This window comes from Mercenaria mercenaria, chromosome 2 (genome assembly GCF_021730395.1).
Source record: "Mercenaria mercenaria strain notata chromosome 2, MADL_Memer_1, whole genome shotgun sequence".
Lineage (NCBI taxonomy): Eukaryota > Metazoa > Mollusca > Bivalvia > Venerida > Veneridae > Mercenaria > Mercenaria mercenaria.
The window spans coordinates 94788533-94807642 of record NC_069362.1 but is presented as its reverse complement, the minus strand read 5'-3'; the positions used below and the strand labels follow the sequence as shown (position 1 = coordinate 94807642).

At 33.3% G+C, this 19110-nt stretch overlaps 1 protein-coding gene across 16 annotated transcripts in view; it reads left to right on the top strand.

Annotated features, from left to right (window-relative positions):
• The window catches only part of LOC123564620 (FMRFamide receptor-like), a 105208-nt gene extending 91188 nt beyond the window's left edge, over window positions 1-14020 (top strand). For 13 of the 16 annotated variants that reach the window (XM_053537291.1, XM_053537292.1, XM_053537285.1 and 10 more), the window contains one exon: window positions 11886-14020. In XM_053537291.1, coding sequence (XP_053393266.1) covers window positions 11949-13061 — 1113 coding nt within the window. In that variant the 5' untranslated portion in view covers window positions 11886-11948 and the 3' untranslated portion in view covers window positions 13062-14020. Of the gene's footprint in view, window positions 1-2371; window positions 2556-5146; window positions 5260-5366; window positions 5505-11885 lie in introns of those variants that run through there. The other 3 variants (XM_053537297.1, XM_053537298.1, XM_053537296.1) reach the window with 3 other exon arrangements.
• Window positions 14021-19110: the final 5090 nt, after the last annotated feature.

Genomic DNA, 19110 nt, shown 5'->3' with positions numbered 1-19110 from the left:
TGACTAAAAAGATGATAGTAACAAACTAACTATAATAAAATTGCGTTATGAATATAAAGTTACGTTTTTTCCTGATTTATATGTCTGAAGTTGTCTATTATGACCTGTTGTTATCGTGACATTTCCTAAATTAATTAGGATTAATAATACTGTTATAAAGGTGACTATGTTTATTTATTTAATTATGGCATATATCAAGTTGTCTTGTTGATGAAAGATGACCTTTAGTACTTGGTGGGAACTTACGTAATTGTATATGAAAGAAGTTACGCTTTTACAGGATATTTAATAGGGACATAGTAACATATTTTGGAAATGAAATGATTCTAGTCTGCTTTCACACTATCTTTGTTTTATGTAGGTTTTGACTACCTTACCAATTGCATTTATTTCAAAAGTAGAATAAAGAATTTGACAAATGCTGACCAGCAAAAGTCGTTCGAATTTTTTCAATGTTAGACATTTCATTAGAAATCATTATGTTAAGATAACAATAAAGTAAAGTAATACCGACTAAAGATAACTGGATTTCTCAAATAAAGTTCTTTATATATTTGAAATAAAACGATGTTCGCTGGAAGTCATTCAGACTAGAAACAAACGTCAAAGTATGCAACATTTTGACGTTATTTATAACAAGAGAAATATTGCATTCAAAGCATACAAGATGTGCCACCTTTCTGATTTTGATGAATATATACTAAGGTAGCTCTGTACATCATTTAGACAAAAAAATATAATCTCTTTATTTTGATTACAAATTAAATACAAAATAATTATGAAAACAATTTCCCTTAAATCTAATATATTAGATCTTAATTGAAAATAATCGGAAAGCAGGTTTGCATGTTTGCATCTCGGAGTCATAAATATTTATGCTTTTAATGTCAATGTTGTTTTTGCGATTTTGATATAATGTGCATGCACTTTTGTATGGGGTTTTCTTTTGATTTCAAATTTGTGTTCATTTGAGATTCAAATGTTTGCAATAGTTTGTTCAAATTATTTATCAGTAGAAATAACTGAAATTTTAAATTTAGAAATTTTCACTTAAACGTTAAACAGTTTTTTTTACATTAAAACTACTTTTGCCGACAGATCCGTGAATATATTAACGGGAGAAGAATCATGCACTAACAAGGCTATTTACTTTTTTAATGCTTGACTTATATTTTTAATGCTTTGGCGGGGCCGAAATGCTTATTCCAGTGCAAATGCTAAGAAACAATAAACATAGGATATCTACATTTTTGCATAAAAAGAGTAGCGTAATTTTACTGGAAAATGTTGCATTTTTATCCATTTTTCGTTTTGCAACATGAGTAATCAGATATCTCCCCAGTAGAACTGCCCTAGCTGTGTTTGCTTACTTACTCCTTTTTACTTTCCTCTAAAAAGAATATTAAGACGAGCACGCAGCATTCAATTGCTACTGGACGATGTTGGGAAGTTTTAATTCATATAAAATTTGAGTTAAAGTCAACTCGATTACACCCAAATAAACGCTTACTCAAATCAATTGTTTTATAAACAGTGTCCATTTGTACATAATTATTAAATTATATGCTAAAGTATCTTTAATGTAAAACATGTTTGACAGTTACAATTAACTAGCAGTAAATTTTTCCATAATCATAGTCATATAGCCGTAGTCGTAAATATTTAGTCTCTGTGCGAAGTTTTCATGGTCTCAGACAAGCAATCATCCCTCGGACTTCTGCAGACATTAATGCATTACTATTCTAACATTAATTTTGCAAGTGTCAGCCTTTGCATATTCAATAAAACTTTTTCAGCCTTATAAAGAACAAACCTCACATCAGTATCTATAGCTTAATTTCAAAACCGTTATGTGTAATGGCATAAACCATTTGTCAATTTGGGATAACTTTTCTTCTTATGGAGTGACTAATATTTGTTATTTTACTGCAGAATATTTGAGAATAAACATTGTTTCTACCAAATATTGGAGAAATTAAGAAGCATAAATAACTTCTGTAATAACATTAATTCTTACAGAATAGCAGAGGAAAATTAACTACTAAATGACTTTTGTGGAGTGATAATGAACACTTGTTTTGCAAATGGACATAATACGGATTGTTATATTAATGAATGAAGAGAGAATGTAAATATTTTTGATGGAGTGTGCCATTATATGTAAATGATTGTTCATATAACATGTTCATACTGCATATGGAAGAAATGCAAATAGGCAAAAAAAAAAACGTTACTTGCTTGCTTGCTCTGTATTAATGACATACATCACATGAGGAAGTAGTGTAATTAGATATTAATATTTCTTAAATATTCATATGCCTCTGTGTTTTACGCTCTGTTTCTCTAGGGAAACACGGGGAAAGAATCTAGCCTGTCAATTAAAGTTGACATTTTGCTCCCTAAATAAATCTGAAATATACAAATTCACAGTATGAATTTTAAACATTTTTTGTGGATATTTTTTTTGGTTTGTGATTGTTTAATTCAATCTTGTCGTGAAGCGTTAGCGAAATGCTGTAGGATAATTAATGCAATGGGATTTAAGAGCCATAAAGGTAATACATATATTTCATTTATCTAATTAATTGCGCATTGTGTTTAATAAGAAACGTTCTTCCTGGATCGCTAGAAAAATGGCGTGATTTTACAGTATAAAAATAACCTAACTGAACTAATGCAATATCATTGTTGTAGTTTGCGATGCATAGCATTTGTTTCTAAAGTAGAAAATGGTGTTCGCTGGAATTCATGCCAAATTCGAACTTCAAATTTCTCAAAATAACATATGGTTGAACTGAATTTATCACATGTCGGGTAATGATAGTAACATGAGTTTTGAACAAACACTAGAAGTCAGTCAAATTTTAGGATGCTAAAATGGTAATATTGGCCTGATACATCAAGCGTCAGATATGACATTCAGAATAAGGGCTTCGTCTCAAGCAAGTTGAATAATTCCAGCATAGAATAATAAGCATTTTTTGGTTCTTAGTAGGATATAAACATAAAACTTGTACTTCCTTCTATAAATAAAATACTGTCGGAAGCAAGAGATATAGTTATCAAAATGAAATATATCTGCTTGTTTCTAAATTAATTTTGTTTATTGATTAGAGGAGAGATTAAATGAATGTAACATAACAGTGTGGTAGTCATAAATACGTGTGATTTTAAAATACATGTACATGTAATTATGTTGTTATTTTAATATCTGTAGCTGCATTTCGTGTCTGCCTTAATAGTATTATTTCGTGTATGGTTTAATATCAGTTTTATATTAGTTTATTTCAAACGTGTATGCATTTGAGATTAATTTTATCATGTTTACATCGCTTGTAAATCAATTAAAAGAAGACTAGTGTTATACATCAATCTAAAGAAATATTAACGTTCATGACCTTTAAATCAACATGCTTTTGTATTATGCTGACCTTTTTTCAGGTCAGATCTTTGACGAATATTATAAAATAGTATTATAATGAAATATACAGGCATTTTTTCACCCGCTGCTAGTTAAGGGTCATTTGTGTAACTTTTATATTAGGAAAGGACATTCAATGAAAAAATGTTATTAGTTCACTAAATATGACGTCAACCAATATATAAGCTGCATAGGGCTTGTACATGTAGGTTTGCCAACGGTTTTCTTAGTTAAAAGAAAAAACTGTTTTCACATATTTCACTAGCTCATATTTTAATTTGTTACAGCTTGAATATTTCAGACTTATTCCGTTGCACTGTTTGCTCCATAGTATATACTTGCATAAGAAAGAAAACACTACGTTGGGCTATAATAGGCATAAACAAATCAGATTTTACTCTTCATGTGCAAAAAAGTCTTACCGTCACGATATAATTGTCACAGTGGTGTTAAGTAAATGATGTACAATATCTTTACGAACACTGTTTTTATTTAGCAAATGATACGGTCGAGGGCAGTCCTGACCTATGAAAATACGTCTTCAAATTTCGTATTCTTCACACATATTTGAAGACGCTCTCCATATATGGCACACTGTTAAAAATGATATACTTGTATATTTCCGACAGGACATAAAATCTTTGTAGGAATATAATTAGTATGCTATATAAACAACTTCTCTAAGAAGATTTTTTGGAAGCATACATGGCAACCAAGTTGAATTATGCCAGACTCAGTTTGATTTAGTCTTTGAAATGGTTTAAAGCAGCTTAAATTGTGTTCAGCATAAAAAAAATCATAAAGCATAAATAATATTTGGAAGTTCTTTGTAAGATGGTACATTCATTTGAGCATCATCTGTTATTTTAAATCACTTGCGTTGCCTTCATTATCATTTTGTTTAAGTATCATAATGAGGAATTGTTCTGCTCATCGATGTTTAAAATTAACTCGATGGACGGTAATCTAAAAGTAACATCACCGCTCTGCTAAGTATATTTTAAAGCACTTTGTTTATATATGTTGGTAACCAAAAATTTATATTTGGCAAAACCATTACCTTGATAAGACGAACGCTAGGTCCCTATCTCGAAGGTAAATGTCATCTTTGACCAAAACTGGCCGTATTATGTGACAAAGGTAAGAGATAATATAAGAATTTGTCGAGAACGTAACTTTGAGCTTTTTTATTTGGAAGAAATATTTACCCTTATGTGGTACAGGTCAAACTCACACTAAGGGATCAAAGGTCATAGCAGATCTTATCGGTTTAATTATTTCTCTTTCGGTTATTTATTAATTATTGTTTTCGCTATGCGTAGAGATATTTAGCTGGTTCTTGGTATATTGAAGGTTATTTAATGATCATTTTTTACAGCCTACCTTTTTATGTACCTAATATATCAACATTTTAGAACTGTTTTAATTAATAACATACTGGAGGCAGAGTGCATGTCTAACGTTGTATCTGCACGGTTAACCCGGAATAGATTTTGAAATTTTAATCTGTTCCTTGGAAGTAAGCTATAGATTTTGGTCCTCATTTGATTGAAGGATAAAGATAAATGCAGATATAGAATGATATATCGGCATACCTCCACGAGTTTGAATGATAACAGTAATTAATTTATCAGTATTCATGGACATGTTTCTTTCATTTGTTAACAAGCATATATGAACTTTGTTATCGCCAGAGTCAAGAGCAAGCGATCTTTATAATTATTTTAGGTTTGACTTTCCTGTTATTTGTTTACTGCTTTTTAATGATAATATACTGGTATTAACTGCAAGTTTAAACTAAAACTTTAAGCTTTTCATTCATCATGCAAGATACTACGGTGAGTAATTTCGAGGATCTTCCTTGATGATATTTCACGTTTTAGTGCACTATGTATCATTTTAATAAACCTATCGTTTAGCAGATACGTGCGTTTTGGATTACTTGGTGATATATAAATATATATAAAGTGTTGTATTTTAATAGTATTAAAATGCAGTCTAGCATTTTTGTGGTGTATGAAATTATTGTGTTAATGGGAATTCAATATAAACTTCAGGAATACGATTTTCTTAAATCTGAAAGGTATGATTTCATTGTTCAGCAATTTAATTTACTCCGATAAAAGGGTTTGACTCGGAAGCCATATTTAATATATAAGTAAGACTTTTTTCATGCGTCTGTGTGCTGCGATAGTGGAATAGGAGAAAAATGATGTTATAAGTAGATAGTATATTAGAATCATTGGGTTAAAAAGTTATGAATACGCAAGTCATTGCCGTAATTCGGTCGTATTGATAGAAACAAATCTCCCGGAAGACAGGTCAACTAACCGGTTTTATGAAATGTTTCGATTATAAAACCACGGCCCGTGGACTGTAAATAATTAAACGTAAGGATTATTTGAGAAGTATATATACTTGAGACAAAATGCTGGTATTTAATTTGTAATCTGGATTCGAAACCTCGCTTACGGTGAATAATTCGTGGTTCTTCTCAGGTACTCCCTTGTGCCTTTAATAAACTACGAAGGGGCTACTAGGGTCTTCCTTCTGCATCAAAAGCTGCAAAGTCGCCATATGACAAAATATAATTTTGTTGCTGAATGTATTATACATGATTGATTTTGAACATTATTTACATGTATGATTATCCTGCAGGTACTTTGTGTGTTTAAATCATAAAATCACATTAAAATGTTATGGGCTTGTAAGACAGGACTTCGATGTAAGAGTTAGACTGACAGCGAGATTTGCATGCATTATTTGCTTGAGGTATTAAATGAACAATATTTCAGCATTAAATTTATTTTGTTTTTTAATTGAAATAGAGGACACAAAGTTATGAATGATGTTTAATTCTTCGCTAATGAAAAGGTGCCTTCTTTGGAGGAAAAGCAAATTGTTAATTTTTTTAACAAACATCCTGCTGTCATGTATTTTGTCAGACGCTAATTTTTTTAGCTAACAAATTTCAGTGTCACACTGTTAGGATCATTGCGATGAAAGACCACGTGTGAAAACCTAACCAAAAGTCATGCCAGAATTTTGTCCCTCTATAATTACAAAATGTAACTGACTCACTGTTTACTTCAACTTATTTCTATTCCATTTTTCTTTTAATCGTACATAAAATAAACTAAACCATGCAACACAATTTTCAAGACGAAGTATATACATAAATGTAAAATTTGTACTGCTTGCCCATCATCACAGATGTCACGTGCTTGAGGTTCTTTCCGCATAAAAACGTAAAATCGTTATTTCTTGGATTTATATTGTGGCCTTTGTTGAAATGCTAATATTTGTTATAAAATTAAATTCATAGATAAAAAAAATATTGAATTGATATTCAGTAATACCCACGTGCTATAAACTTCGGGTGACGTCATCAGTTTCTCACGAGAATTAGTGTGCAGATGTTGCGGTTCGACACTGACTAGGTAAACAAATGGGGTAAAGCCAGAACTTAATGGACGCCACCATTAGAAAATAAAAATAGCGTCAGTTAAGTTATGGTAGCCGGAACTGATTATCCCAATTCAATTCCGACAAACAAAGACAGTGCTGAATACATTTTTACACATTTATACACTGCTATATTAGTTCGATTTGAGGGGACTGCATTCTCCCTTCTATAAAACATTCTGTGATGCTATTGTTTTTTACATTGAACGTGTACTTTCTATTACCAGAGACACATCAATAAACTTTTCTTTTCTTAATATACATCATTTTGTTCTTAAGAAATGGTTATCAGCTGTAGATAACCAAAGGATGCTGATAAAAAAACTAGAATTGTGTCAATAGGACACGGATATTCCCACATACTGCGCCATCGCCTAAATAGAAAAGGTTTCAGTACAAACCATCCTCACATGAAGGATGTTCGGCTAAAAGTTTGAAGCAAATTGTATTCAGATATAGTTGTGCAACATTGAAAACATTCCGTCATAAAGTATAAGTTGTTGAACATGTAAAATTATTATGCTATATAGCAAAATTACTAAAGGGCCATAATTGCGGTAAAATAGTCACAACAAAAGTTCCTTCCTTTATAGTCATCTGCAAGTAAAGCTTCCTCATCTCTGAAAGTTTGAAGCAAATTAGACAAATGGTGTGGGAGGAGAGAGGTGTCGGTTCATAGATAGAAACTATGGATCGAAGACTCGATATCGGACAAGTATGCCATTTGTAGTAAATGTAATTTTGATAATGAACAAAACATTAAAATTTAACAGATTTGTAAACAGATCGATAAGTTAATTTGTATTTAACTATGTAATGTATAGGATGTAATTCTACAGTTCAGTGCAAGTGAAGTCTAGGGAGAGATTATTGTTCACGAGTTTGGAGATCAAAGGGCTCAATAATATATATGCATCGTCGCTTCTTATAATGATGTCTTGCAGTGTTCTCATATTTACAATTAGCTGTTAGAGAATTACATTGCGGGGATAGTATTATTTAGGTTTTTATATATTTGGAACACGGTGGGGATTTAAATATATTACGTACCGGTTCCACTGTTGTTTTTGTGTACATGTGTAATATACACATCACGTACACTGCTGAAATTTCATGCTGAGGGGAGAGCTGGCTTTTCGAACGTGGCTTTTGCTATTAAGTCCTAGTCCTTATTTTTAACACCTGTGACTGTTTTTCAAACTGTAACATATAAACATACAAAGTCTCAGTTTTGCATATCGAATGCATCCGTCACCTGAAAATTTTATTGTAATATCGTGTAAATAGGCATGACTAGTATTGTATGTATTACCAACCATTCACATAAATTAAATATAGAGGCGTGCAAACACTGAACGTAAAAAAGTCAAGTTATAAACGTAATGCCTGTACTAGAAAGGGCTGCTGGAATGCTAATTTTTCAAAAATAGGACATTAAAATGATTTTGTCATTTATGAAAGCTCTGGTGATCATTAGCTCTTTGGTCTGATTTAAAAGTAGGGCATGTGTTACGTGTTCTGTTATCGGAGTGTTATAACAGATTTGTAATTTAGATGTGACGTTGATGTGTGCGTTTGAAGTAGGACGACTAATGAATTTGAATAACTAGGTGGTGTTTGGTGGTGCACATAAAACTGGTTGATTTATATTCACTTTATTGGAAGTATAACAGACAGAAATGAGACACGTATGCGCGCGTGCATGCGTGTTGTATGTGGATTAGAATAGTACACACCTATAATTGATATATCGCCACGCACAGTATGATGATTATAAATGTCTACTGTCACTGGGAGTTGTTTTAAGATGACTGTTATAAACTATTGCAGGATTCAATATTTTTAGAATATAGGTGATTTGTTTTGTTCCGACACATTTTAAAATTATATGGCACCTTAAGAGGTAGTGCTGTTTGGGTTAACAATATTTTTCATTTAAATTTTGCAATTATTTCTGAATCTTTAGCACTCTGAATGAAGACATTGAGCCGTTTTTTTTTTAAAAAGAAACTTAAGTTTATAACAAAAATCTACATAATCAAGTTTTACTTACAGACAGAAGTCTAACTAGATAATTTTAGATCAGGTATGATTTTAAGAGTTCTCATGCCTGTTAACAAATTGGATCGCTCTTCATACATTGTTATTATATTGGTATTTAAACATAAAAGGTTAAGCCCGACATTTTGTCTCCACAAATTTGTTTCTCAGTGTTAATTTACTTACGAAAAACATTAAGTTATGCAATGAATTTTACGCAGGAAAGATGGAAATATGTTTGTATACTGCTGTGTGTATTTTAAATTTAGAATTCAAACACACTGTATTATCTCCTTTAACTGTCAGCGAAACATGTCCCTCAACGTTTTTAAGCCCCGTTTTCATATTGATGATGTAAACTAATGGATTTATATCTTATAGGGCATCCCCGTGATATCGAAATGATTAACTGAACAAATTAAACAATTACATCTTAGTGACAATGTTCCTCTGTGTTGTAAAGAAATATCAAGAAAGCAGTGTGCTTTGAACACGTATTTTAAAACCCTTAAATCGCTTTAAAAAGAGTATAAAAGTGTATACCATGATACATTTAGCAATGAACAAGTACATCCTTATATCAAATAACATTCAATATAAAATAGTAAAACATGTGGCAAAGAACCCTGCAAATGAATACATCGAGATGTTGAATATCGACTGCTGAATAATGATAATACTATTTTGGCCATAATTAATAAAACACATTTTGTAAAGTAGTAGTGATAAAACACACATTCAAGTGATAATGATGCGAAAACAAAACTAAATAAATTAAATGAGCCATGTCATGAGAAAACCAACTTAGTGGCTTTGCGACCAGCATGGATCCAGACCAGCCTGCGCATCCGCGCAGTCTGGTCAGGATCCATGCTGTTCGCTAACGGTTTCTCTAATAACAATAGACTTTGAAAGCGAACAGCATGGGTCCTGACCAGACTGCGCTGATGCGCAGGCTGGTATGGATCCATGCTGGTCGCAAAGCCACTATGTTGGTTTTCTCATGGCGCGGCTCAAATAACCATCAACGGCCACACTTACGAAAATAAATTTAAACAAACATCACGAGGTTATGAACTCCTATTTGTTACTTGAGTGTGTAACATTTACCTTACCTACTAATCTACTTTTCATGACCAGTAAAACGTAATTTATGCAGCATTGCTGATAATGTATTGCGAACCTTTTCTCGTAGGTGCAAAATCTTCGTGGTCAAACGTAGTGTAAATGCATTTTCAAATATAACTTACTTGGAGAATATCAAATCATGTGGGAAACCAACATAGACGTTTAAGCTACTCACAAAAATATTTTATTTAACATAATGCGCATAAAATTTCCCTTACGATGTATGTCTCAAATATTGTAACAGGGTGGTTTATGGACAGTGTATGAGCGATGTCTGGCGTCCGTCGTCTGTCGCCTGTCTGCCAACATTTGGCTTGTGTATGCGATAGAGGCTGTATTTTTCAACTGATCTTCATGAAATTTTGTCAGAATAATTACCTTGATGAAATCTAGGCCGAGTTCGAAAATGGGTCATCTGGGATCAAAAACTAGGTCACTAGGCTAAATAAAAGAAAAACCTTGTGTATGCGATAGAGGCTGTATTTTTCAATAATCTTCATGAACTTTGTTCAGAATGATTGCCTAGATGAAATCTAGGTCAAGTTCAATATGGGTCATCTCGGGTCAAAAACTAGGTCACTAGGTCAGATCAAAGAAAAACCTTGTGTATGCGATAGAGGCTGTATTTTTCAATTGATCTTCATGAAATTTAGTCAGAATGATTGCCTTGATGAAATATAGGTCAAGTTTGAATATGGGCCATCTGGGATCAAAAGTAGACCATTAGGTCAAATCAAAGAAAAACTTTGTGTATGCGATAGAGGCTATATTTTTCAATTGATCTTCATGAAGTTTAGTCAGAATGATTGCCTTGATGAAATCTAGGTCAAGTTTGAATATGGGTTGTCTCAGATCAAAAGGTAGGTCACTAGGTCAAATCAAAGAAAAACCTTGTGTATGCGAAAGAGGCTGTATTTTTCAGTAATTGATCTTCATGAAATTTGGTCAGAATGATATCCTTTATGAAATCTAGGTCAAGTTTGTATATGGGTCATCTGGGGTCAAAAATTAGGTCACTAGGTCAAATAAAATGAAAACTTTGTGTATGCGATAGAGGCTGTATTTTTCAATTGATCTTCCTGAAAATAAGTCAGAATAATTGCCTTGATGAAATCTAGATAAAATTTGAATATGGGTCATCTAGGGTCAAAAACCAGGTCACTAGGTTAAATCAAAGAAAAACCTCGTGTATGTGATAGAGGCTGTATTTTTCAATTGATCTTCATGAAATTCTTTCAGAATGATAGCCTTGATGAAATCTAGGTCAAGTTTGAATATGTGTCATCTGGGTTCAAAAACTAGGTCGCTAGGTCAAATCAAGGCAAAACATTGTGTATGCAATAGGGACTGCATTTTAAACTGGATTTTCATAAAATTTAGTCAGAATGGTTGTCTTGATGAAATCTAGGTCAAGTTCGAATATGGGTTGTCTGGGGTTAAAAAGTAGGTCACTAGGTCAAATCAAAGAAAAACTTTGTGTATGCGATAGTGGCTGTATTTTTCAATTGATCTTCATGAAATTTGGTCAGAATGATAGCCTTGATGAAATCTAGGTGAAGTTTAAATATGGGTCTTGAGAAATACTTTTGGATCAAGATTGCAGTTATAAGTGATATTCAAATAATTGGTACAGAATTGAATTCTTATTTTTGACTAACAAGTTCTCATAAGTAAGTAAATCTGCATGATTTGTCGAGTTGCTGACACTATTACTGGCACAAAGCTAAAGTTCTTAATTTGAAAAATAGCCAAAGATAGCCACAAAATGTCTTAAGAACATAGATTTTAAGCACATTGAACTATTTTGATGTATCCTTTACTTTATTTTCAGTCACATAAGATGAGACAAAGCAACGGACTTGCAGCAAGTTTACCTGGGACACGCTGAAAAACAATGCACGTGAAAGAATTGAACCTTAAGGTCAACCTGACCTACGGTGATGATAACATTCAAGATGATGAGGGCGATAGTTTGTTACAACTAATGTTTATATTCTGGGGCGTCATTATGCCAGTTATTGGCATAATCGGAATTGTTGGGAATATTTTAACTGGAATTGTTTTATTCCGACGAGAAATGAGATCTACAACAGTGTATTTCCTGCGAACGTTGATAATAACAGATACTGGAATTATAGCTGGTGCGATCATGGGAGTCTCAGTGATTTCTATTACGCAGCTTGATAAAAAAGAATGGTTATTTAATGATGTGATTTACCCGCATATTTTCACCCCAACGAACTACTTTGTGATGACCTTACAAACATTGAATGTTTGGACAACTGTTGCCGTGTCAGTAGAACGTTATATTGCAATTTGTTTTCCATTCAAATCTATAAATATATGTAACAAACGTAACGCCTATATTGTAATTGGTGTAACAACAGTGTTTTCAATAGTTTATAACATTCCAAGGTGTTTTGGTACAGGATTTACCACATGCGGAAATAACTGTTACATGATAATAACTACAGAATTCGGAAAATCTGAGTTTTATACAATAGTTTATAGCGAATGGCTTTATACCATTCTTATCTATATCATTCCTCTTCTACTTTTAGGAGTTTTAAATACGTTACTAATAGTTGAATTGACACGCATGCGCAGAAGAAGGAGATTATCAAATACTGAAGAAAACACGGAATTTAATTTAAGTATTGTGCTTGTTATAATTGTAGTAGTGTTTATACTTTGTCAGACTCCTGGATTAGTGGCACAATTTCAGTTTCTTGACCCTGATTTTATAATGCAGTGGACATGTGTTAGTAACACATTGTTTGTGTTGAATTCATCAGTGAATTTTCTGATTTATACCGCTGTTGGAAAGAAATTCAGAACGCTTCTTTTAAGGATAATTAAAAATTGTCTACGTCGAAAGACCACACGTTCTGGTAGTTACTGGAATACCGATAGAGAACTTACTACTTTAACGGTCGTTAAGGAAACGTATGGATCAGGAGTAAACAGTGATGAACTATCTGCTCTAAAGGAAAGTGAAAAGGGATAACTTAGTTTTAGATTGTATGATGTTTCTCATAAGTACTCTGAATTTGTTGTCAGATGCCTTTATACGATTTAATCGATGTCTTTCCGTTGCGTTGATCTTTCAGTAGTACTTTAGTTCACATGTGAGATTATGAAGTATACATATGGAGTACTGCTTCAATGGTGTTTCAGTTACATATGTGACGGGTTCTTCTAACAGATCCATTGGCTAATCTTGACGAATCAGATTCTACATTAAATGCTGCGTTACGATCAAACCTACATGTATATATGTTAACAGTCCACATGCGTTCCCATAGATGAAGCTTTTTTACAGCCGATGCATACAAAATCCCGTGTATCGTGTCTTTAGAGCAAAGTTGTCTCCCTTTATCATTGGTTTTTAACGTGAGCAGTCCCTAGTTACAGCTTATTTCCATTATAACAAACTACTTGTTTGATATACATGATAAAATGTTGTGCTGGCAGACTGACACGTCATGAAATCGAAAAGTGAAAAATGATTATATATACCGTTATACATGTATTGAAAATTTCAGTATCAGAATATTGCTAAGACTGTGGTGAGATGTTGTTTCATTCAGATTAAACTTTTTCATGAACGTAAAGAATGCATTGAAGAGAAGAAATGTGTTACACTTTGATCAACTCAAATTTATATGGCCTGAATGTTATTCACGTGTGTAGCGAAGCGTTCATTGGATAATATGGTGATTTTACTGACTTTTATGACACCGTATGAAGTTTGGAGAGAGATTGTTTAAATAACTAGACTCTCTTGTCTCTTTGTTGACTTTTAATGTTATTACTGTCTAATTGTGTATGTTTTATTAGACTTTATTGAATATATTGTCATAAATGTTTTCATTTGAAATGTATGAATTTCATCATGCCCTGTCACTTAAATGTGTTACGGAATAAATGCATGTCTGTGGAGACGAAAAACATTTATAAAAGAAATATTTATTATATCTTCAAATGCTACAATATTTCTATAAAGTTTTTCCCTATCTTTAAAGTATTTGCTTTAGTTGGAAGGGGAGTAATTAAAATTGATGAAATTGATTTACAATATTGATAAAATCTATAAGATCCATTGGAAACACAGAATGCAACCACGCAAAATAATAACAGACTCGGTTTGATTGAGTCTTTTCATGAGAGTTAATAGAAAGTAAAACACCCCTCACACCCCTAGCACAGGCTAATGCGGAGCTCTATTACAAAGATGTTGAATGGACAACATGATCCCAAATGACCAGAAAATAAAACAACACTGAGTCCAAGTACGGGGAGACGTTTTACAGCCGTCACACGGCACTTAAAGACTGCTGTTGTGATATTTAATAAAATCTATAAGAAGATCCTTTGGAAGCACAAAATGCAACCAAGCAAATAACAGCAGACTCGGTTAGATTGAGTCTGTTCATAAGATTTTAATAAAAAATACAACACTCCTCACGCCCCTAGCACCGGCTAAAGCGGAACTTTATTATAAGGATATTGAATGGAATGCATCTACAAATACATTTGGAATGTTACATAGGAGCATTCAATAATATTTCACGGTTTTTTACGAAAGACGTTCATAATGCATATTATTTTTTTTTTGCGACGGTTCTTTGAATCAAATAAAACTTTTAAATGTAAAAAGTATCTGAAGAGTTGAGTGGAAACACTTGATACTGAATTCTCTGATTAGCACTTTTAAAAGAAATTGTCCAGAAGAATGAAATAGTGCCTACGGATAGAAACTAACCTACAAAGTAATTGTTTCAACTTTCAGAAATTGTTTTAGGATAGTTGCGTTTTAGTTCACTTTGTGAAATAACTTCTATGAAAACTTGATTCAACAGTCCTCCAGTTCGACATGTCACAATTAAGTTATCAGTAAGAAGTATAAGTAGGTTTTCTTGGATTGTTGTGTATCTCTCATTTGTTTGTTATCTTTTCAAGTTCGTTTTGTCGAGGAAGTTCAGGTCTAATGGCGACTTTTGTGCTATAATGGTGAAGAAAATTCATGTACCATTGAACATCGGGGTAAAACCAGCAACCCCGCTGGATGGTTTATTTATGTGACGGCTGAAAAGAAGGTATTCGGAGTCAGCGACCTTAACGGTTCTGCCACGAGGGTCCATACATTTTTCATTCAATGATGAAATGCAGTGTTTCTTGTATACCAAACGAGATTTCCCAGAGTGCTCACTGGTGCTTGAAAATTTCGTCTTACATCCAGGGTGTGGGATGATTCTCGTAAAGTAAATTACGTAAAGCTTAAGTACAGTTGCGTAATAGGTTCTTGCAGTAATATGATGTTTTACGCAAACCGGATAACAATGAAACTCCTCATACAAAGACGCCCAGTGAGAACTATACTTTAAAGACATTGATGAAAAATCAGGCCTCCTATAGTGTTAACGTAATACAGATTGCCTCAGAGAGATGGTATTTAACAGGATTTTACTAAAGGAAATTAACTAACTAGAAAAGCTCCTAAAACGAAGTAATGTCTTCCAATTCAACTTCTTCTTGCATTATATGTATGAATTCGGCCAAGAAAAACAATAAACACAAAAGTGACTGGGTTAAAAATTGTGACTGAATGGGAACGGTGCTTTCCTGTATAATCGGTCGCCGCCATTTATGAAAACCAATGTTCAATGGCAGAGAAAGGAACAAAAAGTGTTTAATGGCACAGAAAGGAACCATATTGGCTTCATCTCGCACCAAGAACAAAGCGAGCTGCACTTTTTTTTATAAAACCTAACCTTGTCATGAGTCTGCAATACGGACACATACTTGACTGAAAACTTTCTGCACTCGTCTGGGAAACAGCTGATCAAGTAATTTATTGGACCAGTTATGAATTTAAAACCGGTAAACCAAACGAACAAAAATATTTCGTTTAGCCTCTTAAACTGAACTTCTAAATCAAATAGGCCTAAAGTTACCAGATTAGGAACAAATTCCTATGAAGAACCATGAGAGACAGATTCATTTGATAATACAATTATACTGTTCAAATTTCAAGGTTCTTCCACAAATAAGAAGTTCCATCAACATATAACGAGCAACATCAAATTCTTTTGGCAGTGGTCATACCACGATTGTGTGACCTGGTGATTCTGCCATTTTTTTTAAAGCCATCTCCACCAAAAGCGAGTAAATTTTTTCAATATGTTTAAGATGGACGCCAGCTTCGCTAAGAGTAAGAAAATCGTGTAATCTTGATACTGTCCAGTAAATAAGTGTTGTAATATTAGTTTACTTAGAAGACTTACGCTGGAAGTCACTGCTATCTCGATGCTGTAATAAGATAATGTCGTAATAACGGTTTCTCAAAGAGACTGGCATGTATGTCGATGATGTAAGAAAATAATGTCGTTGCAACAGATTCTAAGGAAGTCCCTGCAATCTTGATACTGTATAATAGTGTTGTATTAACAGTTTCCCCTAGCTAGTATAGTATTTCGCTGCTACATGTATATCGATACTGTTATTGTAGGATACTTGCGCAGAAAGTCACCCCTATCTCGAAACTGTTTAGAAAATAGTGTTCTTGTAACAGTTATATTGCACGAGGCTAGCTGAAGAAGTCGCTTCTGTCTCGATAATGTTTACAAAATAGTGTTCTAATAAGTTATTTTACGACACTTGCGCAGGAAATCGCTCCTATCTCGAAACTGTTTGGAAAATAGTGTTCTAATAACATTTATTGTAAGAAACTATCGCAGAAAATGGATGCTGTCTCGATACTTAGAGAATAATTTTGTAGTAACAGTTATTCTAATAAAATGACAAACGCAGGGATTATTTCGATACTGTTTAGAAAATAATGTTGTATTAACAGTTTCTCTAATAGACTTGCTCAAGAAGTCATGCTATCTCCGGACTGTGAAGAAAATGGTTTTGTAGTAATAGTTACTACGAATGAAGAAAATCCGAAAATATTTAACCAAAGCAGCCACTTAAATGTTAGTTTTGTCCCAAGTTATTTCACATCTAGATTACTGTAATGTCATACTGTATGGTGAACCTAACGTAGAGATGCACGTAATATACTATTCAAAACATGTGTGCAAAACTTGCCCAGTGAAAGAAATGAGTGCGTTTAAGAGATTATTATTGAGTTTTTCTTTCAATTGGCAGAACACCAATGTATTTTATAGAACTGCTTACAGAGTTGTCCTAGTAGACCATGCGCGGATTCAGCCAATTTTCTCATGGGTGGGGTGTGTGTGTGGGGGGGGGGGGGGGGGTGATGGTCCGACCGAACCCTTACTATGACAAACATGTTTTTATACGCTAAATAATTTGATGTGATTTTTATGGATGTTAGCCGTTTACAAGTACAGTCTTGCCAGTAAGTTTTTGTTTAACAGGCTGAAACAGAAAAGTAGCCGACCAGCTAGGGGGATACGGGGGCATGAAACCCCCGCCCCCACCCCCAAGTTTCTTACCTATTGGTCCAAAACTGCGGAATGATTAAGACACTGTATTTTAGAGACTTCATTGCATTGTTTTAAATTTTTTTTGATATTTGTTTTATATGCGATAACAGCAAGTTTATGTGAGCTTTATATTTTTAAAGTTTGTTCAATTAAATGTACAACGCAACTAAATATGTCATTGTATAAGCGTTCAATCAAACTAATCATTTTTATTTTCAGTTACTCTTAAGAGACAAGTGCATGAAGTCTTGCAATCTCGATACTGTTAAGAAAATAGCGTTGTATTAATAGGTACTATGACAGGCTGGCGCAGAAAATCATACTTCATGTATCTCGATACAGTTTAGAAAATAATGTTGTGTTAACAGTTTCTCTAAAGGAAATGCGCAGGAAGTCATGCTATCTCGCTACTGTATAGAAAATTAGTGTTGTATCAACAGTTACGCTAATAGACTATTGCAGGAAATCGATACTCTTTTGAAAATGTTTATAAAATAGTGTTCTCATAACAGTTAATCTAGTCTAAGAGAATAGCGCACAAAATCGCTACATGTATCTCGATAGCACAGGATACCATGCTACCTCGATACTGTGAAGAACATAGTTTTGTAGTAATAGTTACTGGTGGAGAAAAGCGCACGACGTCCCAGCTATTACAGTGATGCATTAAACAGTATCGATAGAAAAAGATCGAAGTGTTTCGCTTGTTATATAATCAATTCATAATTAAGTCACATTATATGAGTAGGTTATCTTACATGTTAATGACATATTCGTACTGGAAAAACACTGCCTATCGCCATTTAGATTCAGTGATAAGCTAACATTTATTTAATGTAGTATAATCATTGCTTAAGTGGTAACAATTTATTTTGTGTCTTTGCTTGTGAATTATTCAATGATTTGTAACTGCACAGAAGTAAAGATTTTAATACGTACAAGTTTATAAAATCCGTGATAACGCCCGCTGTAAGAACCAAACCGAGTCTGCAATTAATTTGCCTGGTTGCGTTCTATGCTTACGGATGGTTTTCTTTTAGCTTTAATCAATATTAAGTTGGAAGAATATCCACCAGAAGGCAAATCTGGGATAAAACAAGACAGATTGCTAGCCTCCTCAAGACTTCTACATATCATTCGGGTCTCGAACTTGAAAGCGGTTAAGGTGATGTGATTCGCAAGAAACGATCTTAACCATTCGGGCACGGAGTTCAACTACATGTGAAAATCCAGCATTCAAATTCAGTTATGACTTTAACTATATCCCTTAAACATATATAAATATTACATAAAATAACTAAAGATTTTTACGGTTACGTTTGAGCAACAATAAGTGCATAAAATGCAGAAACACTATTGTGTATTAGGGGCTTGCATAGAGTTGTCAGCCTTGTTCAAACATTTATAATGGGCAAGACTCGTGGTGTCCTTAAATTACCAATATCTTTTTTATTGATAAAAAAACTCCTTAATACGTTTTTGTTTGGGGTTTTAAAAGACCTTTTCTAAATTTATAGATTTTATACACTCTACATAGTTACTGTATGTCTGAGATTCTAGAGAACGAAACTTCATACGCTATATGCCACCTTAAAATTA